The sequence below is a fragment of the Macaca fascicularis genome, chromosome 7 (genome assembly GCF_037993035.2).
Source record: "Macaca fascicularis isolate 582-1 chromosome 7, T2T-MFA8v1.1".
Taxonomy (NCBI): Eukaryota; Metazoa; Chordata; class Mammalia; order Primates; family Cercopithecidae; genus Macaca; species Macaca fascicularis.
The window spans coordinates 35,375,491-35,390,147 of record NC_088381.1 but is presented as its reverse complement, the minus strand read 5'-3'; the positions used below and the strand labels follow the sequence as shown (position 1 = coordinate 35,390,147).

At 37.5% G+C, this 14,657-nt stretch overlaps 1 protein-coding gene across 34 annotated transcripts in view; it reads left to right on the top strand.

The window, feature by feature from the left end:
• SLTM (SAFB like transcription modulator) overlaps positions 1 to 14,657 on the top strand; it is a 55,781-nt gene that overhangs the window by 15,532 nt on the left and 25,592 nt on the right. For 20 of the 34 annotated variants that reach the window (XR_012415001.1, XR_012415002.1, XM_073995903.1 and 17 more), the window contains 3 exons: positions 1,693 to 1,757; positions 5,004 to 5,201; positions 6,084 to 6,131. Coding sequence is in view for 19 of the 34 variants with exons in the window: in XM_073995896.1 (XP_073851997.1) it covers positions 1,693 to 1,757; positions 5,004 to 5,201; positions 6,084 to 6,131 (311 nt within the window). In the remaining 15 variants the exon portion in view is untranslated. The remainder of the gene's footprint in view (positions 1 to 1,692; positions 1,758 to 5,003; positions 5,202 to 6,083; positions 6,132 to 14,657) is intronic. The other 14 variants (XM_073995906.1, XM_065547983.2, XM_073995905.1 and 11 more) reach the window with 2 other exon arrangements.

The window sequence follows — 14,657 nt, the reverse complement described above, 5'->3', positions numbered from 1 at the left end:
AAAAGTTGTTTTCCCCAAAATGCAAACATCAACATTGTAAATAGGAAGTTAGTACAACACCAAGCGCCACACCTCATTTCTTATTTGGTTCTCACAAGCCTTCAGCTACCAACTGAGTAAAAGAAAAATCCCCACTCCTAATCTTGTTTTTTGCATACTTGGAAGGACTAGCATAGCATTTTCCCTTTTACCACTCATTCGTGGAAATGACTTACAGTTGGGAGTAGATGACAGATAGGAGCTACCGAGGAGACTAGGGAAATGCAGGTATACTAACTTTTAAAATATTTATCCCAGCAGCTAAACCTCTACCCTGATTACTGAAGCTTAAACTAGGTAGTAGCACTGTCTGTGCCGGTTATAGGCAAAGGGAAAAAAGTTCATTCATTGGCCCTAGGAAAGAACATCCATTCATGTTTCAAAAGAAATGGGGGAAAAAAAAATTTAATAGTAAAAAAATTTAATAGTAAAGTTCCAGAAGATGTGTTTTTTAATGACATTTCTAGTACACCAAGGATTTTTAACTAGGATTTTGTGGACTAGCCTGAAAACATAATAAACTTTTAGCATTGCCTCTGTGGAAAACTTTTTTTTTTTTTTAAACGTGGAAAGCGTTTTTAAAGTTCCAACTACCAGCTGGGCGCAATGGCTTAATGCCTGTAAATCCTAGCACTTTGGGAGGCCGAGGCGGGCAGATCACTTGAGGTCAGGAGTTCGAAACCAGCCTGGCCAACGTGGTGAAACTCCATCTGTCTCTACTAAAAATACAAAAATTAGCCAGGCATGGTGCCTTGTGCCTGTAATTCCAGCTACTTGGGAGGCTGAGGTAGGAGAATCTCTTGAACCCGGGAGGGGGAGGTTACAGTGAGCCGAGATTGTGCCATTGCACTCCAGCCTAGGCAACAGAGTGAGACTCTGTCTCAAGAATAAATAATTATTCTTAAAAAAAAAAAAAAATTCTAACTACCAGTTTGCGAAGTTTTGAAGATGGGCAAAGAAGGTCTGTAGTTTGTCTGAAAGCTATTAACAGTTTTCACTTTGCCTTAATTTCTGCATGCCTTAAATCAGTTATTATGTTAAGTGGCCAGCACTCTTTATATTTAGGCTTTTGGATAAATAAATAATTAGCATAAAAGTAGTCACTGTATTTAAGGAATTAATCTTCTCTATGAAGAGGCAAGGTATACTAGAGACAGAGTACAAGGCAATATGTCATCAATCACCTGATGGATTGTAAGATGAAGATTAAAGTGTGAGAATTTTTATTTCAGAGAATGCTTGTTGAAGAGAAGAACATAGGAAAGGCTTTGTGGGAGGTACAGATCTTGTACTTAGCTATCAGGTGTCTGTGTATATATAGTCAGTAGAATGCCATTGAAAGGTATCACAACTTCTCAGATAATTGAGGATAGAAAATTCAACTGGTGTAAAGAAAAATGCATCATACATGTCATATCAGTTAAGCTGATGGGTTCATGTGTAGGATTATGTGCACAGTGTATTTCAAACAGCATGACATAGGAAAGCTTTTTTTGTTTGGGACGGCTCTGACCAGGTGGTTTATAAGCAGTTGGCATTAGCTTTGTTAGATAGTTTGGGAGTGGAGAGTGCTATTGCAGGGTAAACTCTGAATATTTTTTGTTCTTAAAGTAATAAAATATCAGTTGTTAGCCCATCTTCCTTCTTTCACAGGTAAAAAACATGAAGCAGACGAGTTGAGTGGAGATGCTTCTGTGGAAGATGATGCTTTTATCAAGGTAAAGTGTTCATTACTCAGGTTAAGATGTTTATTTTAAGCCTAGTATTTTGCATCATGAATTTTGTGCATTGCATTGAAGAATGGTCACTGAAGTATGTAGGTTAAAGATAAAGACCTATATACTGACAATGTATAATATTGTCAATCTCATTAACTCTCATAATTGAGAAATATAGTAAATAACTTTAATTAAATGAGATACAAAAGCTAAAAATAATAATCTCTCCAGGCCTTTAGGTAGAAAGCTGGCCAGGGAAATAGCTACAAGATAATAGATATGTATGTTAGTTCCTGGACAAGATATCACAGGGAAGGATATTGATAATTTATTTTTTATCTGCCATTGCATTTAGCTTTTGTATATAATTTACAGAACTTAGAGTAATGTAGACCTCAAAATACACTGAGAAAATTGCTGAGGTGTTACTACTTAATAAAGATCAAATTAAGGGCCAGGTGCCGTGGCTCACGCCTATAATCCCAGCACTTTGGGAGGTCTAGGCGGGTGGATCACTTGAGGTCAGGAGTTCAAGACCAGCCTGGCCAACATAGTAAAACGCCATCTCTACTAAAAATACAAAAATTAGCCAGGTGTGGTGGCATGTGCCTGTAATCCCAACTACTTGAGAGGCTGAGGCAGGAGAATTGCTTGAACCCAGGAGGTGGAGGGTGCAGTGAGCCAAGATGGTGCCAATGCACTCCAGCCTGGGCAACAGAGCAAGACTCCATCTCAAAAAAAAAAAAAAAAGAGAGAAAGAGAGAGATCAAATTAAGAAATTTGTTTTGCCATTTAAAGATGAATAAGCGAGGCCTTTTGGGGCCAAAAATGAGTGTATTTCAAAACTGGCTGGCCAGAAAAATTATGGATATAATTTTAATTGGGGTTGTGGCAGTTCTATATACTACAGCTATAGAACAAGCTGTTTATAATTGTAGTTAGGGTTAAAATTTTTTTTTAATTATTATTTTAATGAAAAGTGATCTGCTTATTTGTTCTTAAGTATTGTGGTATTTGCAGGAATTATTTCATGAGTATAGTGTCTCTTGAATTATGTACATTTGTGCCCCCATATATTCTGTTTCCTGGGTAAAACTAGTCCATATTGTCATCATGTCTCTTGATGTTTGTGTGTTTTACCATAGAGTCAGCTCATGTTCATTTACACACCCATCTCTCCTGCCTCCTAGCTCTCTTCACTCTCCACACTGCACATACACACAGACACACACACACACACACACACACACAGCCCTACCCCAGAAGGTGTTTTGTTGAGGAGTTAACCCTGAAAGCAGATAATTTTAGGAACTATTTGCCCAGGGATCCATGAAAATTGATGATTGCATGTCTGTAATCAGCTTGTGTTTGAGCCTTTAAGTTTTGGTATTCTGTTACCCTTATTATATATCTTCCATCAGGTTTGTTCCTTTCTTCCTATTTTTCTCCAGTTGTCTTCACCAGTAAGTGTATGATTAAGCAAACATTATCCATAAGCTGTAAAAACATTGTGACTCAGTAAAAAATCTTCTACTTTTCAAATTTGTTTCTTTCAGCTCTTCAGTTCATAAAAATGTTACAGTCATTTGAAATGTCCTAAGGAGATATATATGTCTATTCAGAAGAATAATAGTACTGTTTCTTATATGTGCTACAAAGGATGCCTTTGTGTTATTGTTAAATAAACCTGGTCATAACGTCTAGAATAACAAGGGAACTTTTTGTTTGTTCGTTTTTGTTTTTTTGAGATGGAGTCTTGCCCTGTTGCCCAGGCTGGAGTGCAGTGGTGCAATCTCGGCTCACTGCAACCTCCACCTCCCTGGTTCAAGAGAGTCTCCTGCCTCAGCCTCCTGAGTAGCTGGGATTACAGGCGTACGCCACCAGGCCCGGCTAATTTTTGTATTTTTAGTAGAGACGGGATTTCACCATGTTGGCCAGGCTGGCCTCGAACTCCTGACCTCATGATCCGCCTACCCGTCTTGGCCTCCTAAAGTGCTGGGATTACCGGCATGAGCCACCACGCCCAGCCCTAGGAGCTTTTTTAAAAATTCTGTTTAAAGATATCTTCAGTTTATTTTTGGAAGTATTAACGTGATATATTTGATAGAAATTAAGTGAATGTATTTTTCTCATCTCTCACAGTTGATAATTTTGGAATTTATACAGTAATGGTTGGTAAATATCACCTATTGCCTAAATACCAGAATTGTATAGAAATTGCTTCTGTGAATAGGTGAGGAGATTGGTCAAAGTTGGCACCTCAGAATAGGTGAAGTTTCCTTGGTAACTTCCCTTGATCTTTCTTGCACCTATACTTCTGCCATAATACAGCCATGTACTCCATTTTCAACCCCTCACGTTCCCCAACTCATACTGTAGTACGTTTGGTCAAACAAGAGATCCCCTGCTCTGCAAGCACTCCACATTCCAAAACAATCATTCTTTTCTATGCCCACCTCTCGATAGAAATTTCAGTTTCCTCACCGCAATTTAGCTGTGAATGATTAGTAGTCATGCCTCTGCCTCTTTTACCTTTTAACCCAGAAGCCTTTTCTTAAATCCGCTGGATTTACCATAAGAACAGGAAAAAAGGAAGGAACCTTTATTGCTTTCACCCCTTTCTCTGCGCTTAATCAGAGGAAATTGAGCAGATTGCTGATTTTGTTTTCACTGAAGTACCATATATCCATAAACTTTGAAGGACAAATAGACCCAATCCCAACCTGTGTTACCCTTCCTAATTGACATTTGGCACAGTGGTAGATTTCAAAACAAATACATTTCAATTAGTTATTTGCATATTTTTCAAGAACAGGCATTGACGCAGCAGTTGGGTGTTCTTTATTATTAGAAGTAAACTTTGTTTTAATGTATAAGACTTCCAAAGTCTTTGAAGTTAAATCAACGTATGGCACATGGAGAAATCAAGCCATATTTTTTGGACAGCTCCTAGAAGATGGCTTGGTAAATATTAAATAACTGGAATTTAGAGCATCTCTAGTAGCAATTCAATTAGTGTGCATTTTAGTGTGAGAAATTTGAGAACTCAGATTCGTGTTTGATGATCGTGGTATTAGACCTATCTTTAAAGACACAGTTAATATATAAGGTAAAATGATTGAACTTTGGGAATATTAAAATATGATCAAATTTGACACATTTAAAGGTGTAAATTACCAAAAACATTTGGTGGATAGCCCACGCTACTTTGCCTCTAGTTGTACCAAATTTTCTTACCATTAAAAGGACTGTGAATTGGAGAATCAAGAGGCACATGAGCAAGATGGAAATGATGAACTAAAGGACTCTGAAGAATTTGGTGAAAATGAAGAAGAAAATGTGCATTCCAAGGAGTTACTCTCTGCAGAAGAAAACAAGAGAGCTCATGAATTAATAGAGGCAGAAGGAATAGAAGATATAGAAAAAGAGGACATCGAAAGTCAGGTCTTTAGCCAGTTTTTTTTAAAACATGACACAGATAAATTAAGTTTTAAATAATAAAAAGTACTTTTTTCTAGTTCAATTTGGAAGTCTCAGAATTTTTAAAAGATGTGCTACTAAAGCTACTTATAAGTCATCTAAAATCCTACCACCTTAGGCAACCTTTTAAATTTTTGCTTATTTCTTATAATATATATTTTTACATAGTTGTTACAGAGTTAAGTTGATATTCTGTATTTTCATATAACATATAATTTCATAATTTTCCCATAATTTATTAGACTGCTTTCTACAATTCTAATATACTCCTTTAATTTTGGACATTTTAAGTTTTAAGGCTTTTTCCCTACTCCAAGATGAATGAATGTACCAATTTCATTCTGGCATTGCCAGCATTACTTGGTGGTAGGGTTTTTTCCCCTTTCTGCTACCTTAGCAAGTATAAAAGGTTACTTTAATTTACATTTCTTTGGTTATATCAAGGGTGGGGAATTACTTATGAAAGTTTAATTTTAAAGTAGATAATATTTCCAAATATTTTCTTTGAAATAGACCATTTGTCCTGCTTTGAAGTATGTTAGTACATTTTAAGAAAGTCAGTGGGTTAAGGAGTCAGTGCTGTTAGTATTCATGCTTAAAACACTTCACTTCTACCTACCTAATAAATGAGGGGCTCAAGAGAAATGTTTCTAATTCTCTAGCGACATGGCTAATTTTTTTTTGGCATAAAATATAGTCTGAATATTAAGCATTGATTTAGTACCCATGGTATCATAGACATTATACAGAAAACAAGGCAAATGATAATCAGGTATAAGCATAAAAGCATTCTCATGTTACCCAGATATTTTGTAAAGCAAAGCTATTGTATACCCTTTTACATAGGAAATTGAAGCTCAAGAAGGTGAAGATGATACCTTTCTAACAGCCCAAGTAAGTTTACATTTAGTCCTATGAATTTGATATCGTGGGTGGAAGGGCTTGGAAAAGGAATCTTATTTTGACTTCATAATTCTTTAATTCATGTAACTGTCTTAAATTTAATACTGAGTTATTTACGTGACATACACAAAGTACTTAAAACTATTGGCAAGACCGAGGCGGGTGGATCACGTGGTCAGGAGATCAAGACCATCGTGGCTAACACAGTGAAACCCTGTCTCTACTAAAAATACAAAAAATTAGCTGGGCGTGGTGGTGGGCACCTGTAGTCCCAGCTACTCAGGTGGCTGAAGCAGGAGAATGGCGTGAACCCGGGAGGCGGAGCTTGCAGTGAGCCAAGATCGCACCACTGCACTCCAGCCTGGGCAACAGAGTGAGACTCTGTCTCAAAAAAAAAACAAAAACAAACAAACAAAAAGATCGGCAGCTGAAATTTCTGTTGCCAGAAAGATAATTGGAGTTATTATGAGTTTCCTATCATTTTCAGAATTTTAGAAAAAAGTCCATCCTTTCTGTAAAACCTAACTCTGGTTACTAGTCTTTTGAGAAGTCTACATTCTTCTTGATTTTTTTCTTGTCACTTGATGTAAAATAAGTCTTTTAAAAGTATTAATATCCTTTTCAAAGCTTTATTTAAAATTTTGTTAATTTAACACTCCTGTAACAGGCATAGTCTAAAAATGATTAAAAATTTCTAGAAATTTACTTGGGGGGTGTGTGTATTGCAAATGACTGCACTTCAATGTGTAATAACGTGTTGCTGCTAATGTGATACACATAGTGGACTTTTTAAAGTGACTTACAGATGTTATAAGCAGACATCTGCAGATCAATTTCTGCATAAAAAATTATCCTTTGTCTTTTTCTCATATCTGTAACTAAAGAACCCTTTGTTTTTGTGTCCTCTTAATTTCATTTTAATTTTTAATCTTATAAAAACCAGAGAGGGTTTGGTGGTTTTGATCCGAGTTGGTTTTAATCTGATAAATAAATGCACGCATCCCCGGCGAAGGGAGTCAGTGCCCATTGGCATGTATTAGCTCTAGAATTACCACAGTTATCCAAGTAGGAGAGGATCGTGTCCTCTTTAAATGGTGTACTTTCAAATAGAGATATGGGTTCCTTTGTTTACTAGATTCAGAAAAAATAGTCATCAGGTCAGTTATTTCCTCTGGGTAGTATTTCCTAGAAGAGTACTTGGGCCTTGTATTCATGGACTACTTATTGATGGCCCCTGCATGCTTTCTTTCCTGCAGTGCTCTTGCTTTTGAAATGCTAGTGAGCCACAGATGCTTCTGAGGCTATATATTGCCTCTCTGTGTGTTGTAGTGGAGGAGAAGTTGCATTTTGGAGAAAAATTGCATTTCTGGGAGAAATGTTGCTGATCATTTGGAATATTCAGAAAGGAAATATTAGAATGGTGAAAGTCTGTAAGGCTGTCCCTAAGTACATTGATTTCCTGGTGATAAAGAATCTATGAGGGGCTGGGCACTGTGGCTCATACCTGTAATCCCAGCACTTTGGGAGGCCGAGGCAGGTGGATCACAAGGTCAGGAGTTCGAGACCAGCCTGACCAATATGGTGAAACCCGGTCTCTACTAAAAATACAAAAAATTAGCCAGGCCTGGTGTTGGACACCTGTAGTTCCAGTTACTTGGGAGGCTGAGGCAGGAGAATGGCTTGAACCTGGGAGGCAGAGGTTGCAGTGAGCCGAGATCATGCCACTGCACTCCAGCCTGGGCAACAGACCGAGACTTGTCTTGAAAAAAAAAAAGAATCTATGAGGAAAATTAACTCTTAAATCGAGAGAGTACCTTTTCTAGATTACTGATTTGCAAAAAGGGGAAGTTGAGGTCTTTATATTATTTGGCAGCTGGATATTAGCTTCTGTCAAGGATCACTCCTATAGTTGTCCACTGTGTGAGTTGTATGAAGGCATCATATCTAAGGATACCCACTTAAATAATAAACTTCATTACAAACATTTTTTAAATGGATGGAAATATATCTGAAGGAAGAACAGTTATGTATTTCTTATCGGGGAGCAAGATTCGCCATATTGTATCAAAAGATGAGGTTACATTTTTAGAGAAGTTTTCTTTAAAATGACCTTTTTCCTCTTTCTAAATAATGTCTCATGGAACATCTAGAAACATAAATGTATCTAGGTTCCATATGATCTAATGCATCTAAACATGCTTACTGAGTCTATTACTATGTGCATTCAGGGATACTTCATAGTGTAACCATCACCCAGCTTCAGCTGTTTTCAGTTAATGGCCAGTCTTATTTTCCTCTATGCTTCTGTTTACTTTCTCCCTTCTGCATTATTTCGAAACAAATCCAAACATATTTCCCTTGAAAAATTTCAGTATGTATCTCTAAAAGAGAATTCTTATTTTTTATATTAGCACTCCTAAAATAAAAATTTTAATATTGTGAAATATACAGTTAGGATTCAAATGTTCAATTTTTCTATAGGTTTTTTTTTTTTTTCATTATGCCTTGTTTAAATCCAGATACCAGTAAGATCTGTATGTTGTGATTGATTGAAATGTTTTAGGAGGTTTTCCCTTCCATCTGTTTTCCTCTTACTGTTTTATTTGTTGAAAAAAGCAACTTGCTTATCCGACGGAGCAAGGGTTAGCAAAAACAGGCATCTCATGTAGTTTGCCAGTCGCCACTGTAGAGCTTCCAAGGCCTGGATTTTGCTGATTACATTCCTGTGGTGGTCAACATGTTCCTTTGTTTATTGTATTTTTTGTAAATTGTTAAGTTGGTTGTAGCATCTAGAGGCTTGCTCTCAGATTCAGTGTTAACACCCCACCCCAGCACACACACAGCCGCCTCGTAGGTATAGTACTGTGTTCTTCTATTTGGATGCACATAATATCTGGTTGTCTTTTTGTGATGGTACCAATCATTGATGATTCATACCCAAGTACGAGTTGCAAAGGGATGCTATTCTAATTCTATCATTTCTTCTGTATATGGTGGAATGTTTCTAGAAAGAGAAACTTCCCCTTATTTACTATTTGGTTACCCTGTGGTATCATTTACACAGGAAAGCCAGGATATATGTTTGATTCTTTCCTTTTTATTTACCAATTTTCAGAATATTGAGCTGGTTCACTGGCATCTCTGACAGTGGCCAGTTCTTAATTTTTTCTTTTTTCCTCTTTAGATTCATTTCAAACTCATGGATTTGTATATATGTAATGTATTTTGGTCCATCACAGTTATTATCCTTAATGCTTACATTGTTCCATGTTGTGAGAGCCTCATCAAGTTGGCTCTTGAGTCCTTTCAGCATGATCCTAGTAGACTTTAATTGATTCCTTGCTTGATGGTATGTAAAGATGTGCCATTTCCTGCTCTAGAACTATAATTAGGCATTTCTTCTTTATAGTGGTAAATGATATTTCAAGACAACAATCTAGGTGGTGGAGGTGTTCACTGCTACTGAGTTGTTCATTGTTTCTAGGTCTTTTCAATGTACAATGCTAGAGAAAATGTTGGAGTTGTTTTCTTTGTTTTTGCTTATTTTTACTTTTAAGATAAAATAGACCTTCAATTCATATCTTGGTACTTCCAAGATAACCATTTACTTTATCTTACGGTACACATACAACAACTTTAGAATGATTATACCAACACTACCACCAATGCAGTTACTGAAAGTAATTTAAGATTTTTTTAGACATATTTTTCGCAAGGATGTTTCCCTCTGGGGATGAACAAATCACCGTGTTTTAAGTTCTTTCCATTCTGTATGGTTGTATCACCCACTGATACATATCTAGGTTGATTTGTTTCATTTATTTTCAGTATTTAGGTATTGCTTTTGAAAGTTTACTCTGGGTGGGCTGTGGTGGCTCGTGCCTGTAATCACAGCACTTTGGAAGGTTGAGATAGAAGGATTGCTTAAGGCCAGGAGTTCAAGACCAGCCTGGGCTACATAGTAAGACTTTGTCTCTACAAAAAAAAAAAGAAAATTAAAATAGCTGGGTGTGGTGGTCCATGCCTGTAGTCCCAGCTACTCAGGAGGCTGAGGCTGGAAGATCACTTGACTGCAGGAGGTCAAGGCTGCAGTGAGCCAAGATCATGCCACTATACTCCAACCCGGTCAATAGAGCAAGACCTTATCTCAAAAAAACATTAGAAAATTTAATCTGGCTGGATGCAGTGGCTCATGCCTGTAATCTCAGTTCTTTGGGAGACTTAGTCGGGCTGATCACTTGGCTCAAGAGTTTGAGACCAGCTTGGGAAACAAGGCAAACCCCCGTCTCTACAAAAAATACAAAAGTTAGCTGGGTGTGGTGGCGCACACCTGTGGTCCTAGCTACTCAGGAGGTAGACTGAGGTGGAAGGATTGCTTGAGCCCAGGAGGTTGAGGCTGCAGTGACCTGTGATTGTGCCACTGCACTCCATCATGAGCAACAGAGACAACTCTGTCTCAAAAAAAAAAAGAAAAAGAAAAAGAAATTATATATATATATGTATATACACACACATATGTGCAGCATATTTATATAGGGATTTGTCTATTTCAAGAGCCAGTCCTCAGGCTTTGACTTGAAGCTGAAATCTTTAGGCATTAGCCTCTAGGAAGTTATACTAGGTGGACTTTGGTTCAGATTCTACTTCTATTAGTTAATTACAATATTGTGATTGTGGCAGGTTCTCTATTAGTCAATTTATATGTCTATAAAATGAATATTATAATTCTTACTCAGTTGATACAGGGATTAATCATAGATTCTGATGTAGTATATGTGCAATTAGTGGTCATTTGTAGTGTTGTTTTACTAGCTTGAACATACTGCTTACTTGAGAAATTTCTGGAACTTTTTCTCTAAAATCTTGTTTGCTAATGCTTTAAATTTTTTTTTTTTTTTTTGAGACCGGGTCTTGCTCTGTCGCCCAGGCTGGAGTGCGGTGATGCAATCTCCCCTCACTGCAGCCTTGACCTCCCAGGCTCAAGTTATCACCCCACCTCAGTCTCCCCAGTAGCTGGGACTACAGGTGTGCACCACCACACCCGTCTGACTTTTGTATTTTTTGTGGAGATGGGGGTTTGCCTTGTTGCCCAGTCTGGTCTCGAACTCCTGAGCCCAAGCAATCCACCCATCTTGGACTCCCAAAGTGTTCAGATTACAGGTGTGAGTCATCATGCCTGGCTTTAATATGCTTTTATTCTTAAAAATTTCCTCTAGTTTCAAGAACCTCTTCAGTCTTTAATATTATGTGTATTCCTTTTTCTATTTGCCCTTGCCCCTAATGTTTCACTAACCTGAAAAATCTTACCTTTTTTTGTCATATGAAAATCTATATACCTCTTACAGCCAGATTCACTATCTCCACAAAGCTTTCTTTCATCTCTCTCTTATATGTAGTGCTTTACTGTTCACAGAGAGCTTTTTATATTCATTACCTTACTCAATCCTTGATATATCTTACATGGTTTACATGTCAACTCCACTTTATAGGTAAATTCATCCAGATAGATGACATACCACAGAGTAAATCTGTTTCAGTGATAACGACAGGGTAAATACCTAGGTGTCATGGTGCCTATTCTGATATTCTTTTCACTAAACTCCACACTAGCAAATGTTTTCTGAGTTCTATTGTACTTAACATAGTGCCAAAGTTAAGCACTTCAGATACATGAAAATCAAGCAGTTAGTTCAGTCTTTCCAGCTAAAAACAGCAGTCTTACACTGCATTTATTTAGTACATTTATTCAACAGGTATTTTTTGAGTACTTATGTGCCAAGCATTTTGTACTTCCCTTGATATTTAGCATATTCCCAGATAGGTAAGTAGTAGTTTAAAGTTATTGTGAAGGTTTGTTCAGTCCGAATACAGTGTTTACATGTCAAGCTAGAGGAAAGGAGGTCTTACTTAGCCTATACATGTACATATATCATAAGATAACCTATGGGAAGTAGTAGAATTGAATGTGTAGTAAATACTTGGTTCACTGAAAAATAAGTCCTAGGCTTGTCTTTGTCTCTTAGCAGTCGTTGCTGCTCCTAGGACGAAATGAAAATAAGGGAACTTTATGTCTTTTAGCATTGACTAAGGATTGCAGATCCCCCTGTGAGATAAACAACATGAGTTTGTAGACATTTGCTTCCTCTTCATATGTTAAATATTTTTTTAAGACAAACTTGAGTGGTTAATTTTAAAATATGCTTTACATTTAATAAATAAATGTTTTACATTTACTTATTTGCTTTTTTCCTCATTTGGAAAAAAAAAATCTGTTTTCAATGGGGGGAAATTGTTTTCAAATAGTTGCATATCATGTCTGTGCATATATACCATTTAGACAGGGAAAATTTCCCATTATATTTCTTGGTTTGTTTCCTTATTGCAAGTATTTTGGACTTACTTCGGACTTACGGTTAGTGCTATGCTTGCTGCACATACTGCGCAGTAAAATCAACAGGCATTTACGTGTGGTTCATCTTTTTTACTTTACCCAAGTTGTTTTTGTGCTCCACCCACATTGTAATCAGTTTTGTTTTCTAAAAGTTGGGTCAGGCCATTTCCCTACCGGCATTTAAGTATATGTCATAAAATTTCTGTTTAAATTATGAAACCCTTCAGAAGACATGCTGAATTATTAAGATAAAAACCTAAAACTTCTCCAGCAAGTAAGACAAACCTTGCTAGTTACTTTAGCAACTAGAAATAACGTTATAATTGACAGGAACTACAATAGAACAAATTATTTTTTTTTTACATCATAGTATTTTAAAAATTTTACTTTTTAAAATAGCCAATAATTTGGACATGTTTTTTTCTTGAAGCTTCCTTTCAGTTTTGCATCTCTAAAATAATAACTTCGAAATGGTGTGCTCCTCGCATCTGAGGTAGATAAGGAGAATCAAACTGCATTCTTTAAAAAAAAAATTTTTTTTTAAATATATATTTTTCTAAAATAGAGACAGGGTTTTACTAGGTTTCCCAGACTGGTCTCAAACTCGTGACCTCAAGTGAACCTCCTGCCTCAGCCTCCTAAAGTGCTGAGATTACAGGCGTGAGCCACTATGCCCGGCTACGTGTTGCATTCTTTAAGTTCATTTAGTCTGCTTTAAATACACGCTAGGGTGTCTCAGTTTATTGCTTCAAGAAAAATTACTAAACTAAAAGACAGTTTGAAAGAAAAAGATTTATCCATAATTCAAGCATAACTCATTCTTCCCTTGCTGTCTCTACCATTCCACCCAAGTTAAAATGTTTTTCTTTCCTTTCCAAATACTGCAAATTGAACACATAATGCTTAAAAGTATATTCTAGTAAAACAATTTATTAAGACATTCTTACAGGCTGGGTGCAGTGGCTCCTGCCTGTAATCTCAGCACTTTGGGAGGCTAAGGCGATAGGATCCTTTGAGGCCAGGAGTTCAAGACCAGCCTGGCCAGCATGGTGAAATCCTGTCTCTACTGAAAATACAAAAATTGGCTGGGCGCGGTGGCTTATGCCTGTAATCCCAGCACTTTGGGAGGCCGAGGCAGGTGGATCATGAGGTCAGGAGATCAAGACCATCTTGGACAACAAGGTAAAACCCCACCTCTACTAAAAATACAAAAATTAGCTGGGTATAATGGTACGCACCTGTAATTCCAGCTACTCGGGAGGCTGAGGCAGGAGAATCGCTTGAACCAGGAAGTCAGAGGTGCAGTGAACCGAGATTGTACCACTGCACTCCCATCCTGGGTGACAGAGTGACACTCAGTCTCAACAAAATAAAACAAACAAAAAAATTAGCCGGGTGTGGTGGCGCATACTGGGAAGGCTGAGGCATGAGAACCCTGGAACCCGGGAGGTGGAGGTTTGCAGAGAGCTGAGATCGCGGCACTGCACTCCAGCCTGGGTTGACGGAGTGAGACTCTGTCTCAGAAAAAATGAAGAGGAATTCTTAGAGCACAGTATAATGGACTTAGATAGTGATAGAAGTTACATTGCTGTGAGTTGATGATTTACTTGTTCTGGACTATTTTACTTCTCAGCTTATGGTCGAGCTTTTTAGTATTTTTAAGTTTCTTTCATGTTACCCTAGTTGTAAAATAATTGGTCATTCCCTAATTGGCACACTTTAACTTAGTACAAATATCATTTATTAATAAAATGATTCATAGAAATTATTATTGTTGGCCAGGCGTGGTGGCTCATGTCTGTAATCCCAGCACATTGAGGGGCCAAGGCAGGTAGAGCGCCTGGGCTCAGGGGTTCGAGACCAGCCTGGGCAAGATGGTGAAACCCTGTCTCTACCAAAAAATACCAAAAAAATTAGCCAGGTGTGGTGGCACACACCTGTGGTTCCAGCTACTCGAGAGGCCGAGGCGGGAGGATCAACTTGAGCCTGGGAGGCAGAGGTTGCAGGAGCCGAGATCACACCACTGCACTTCAGCCTGGGTGACAGAGTGAGACAGTCTCACACACACACAAGTTTAAAAAAGAAAGAAATATTTTGAAAAAAAAAATTATTATCCAAATGTACTT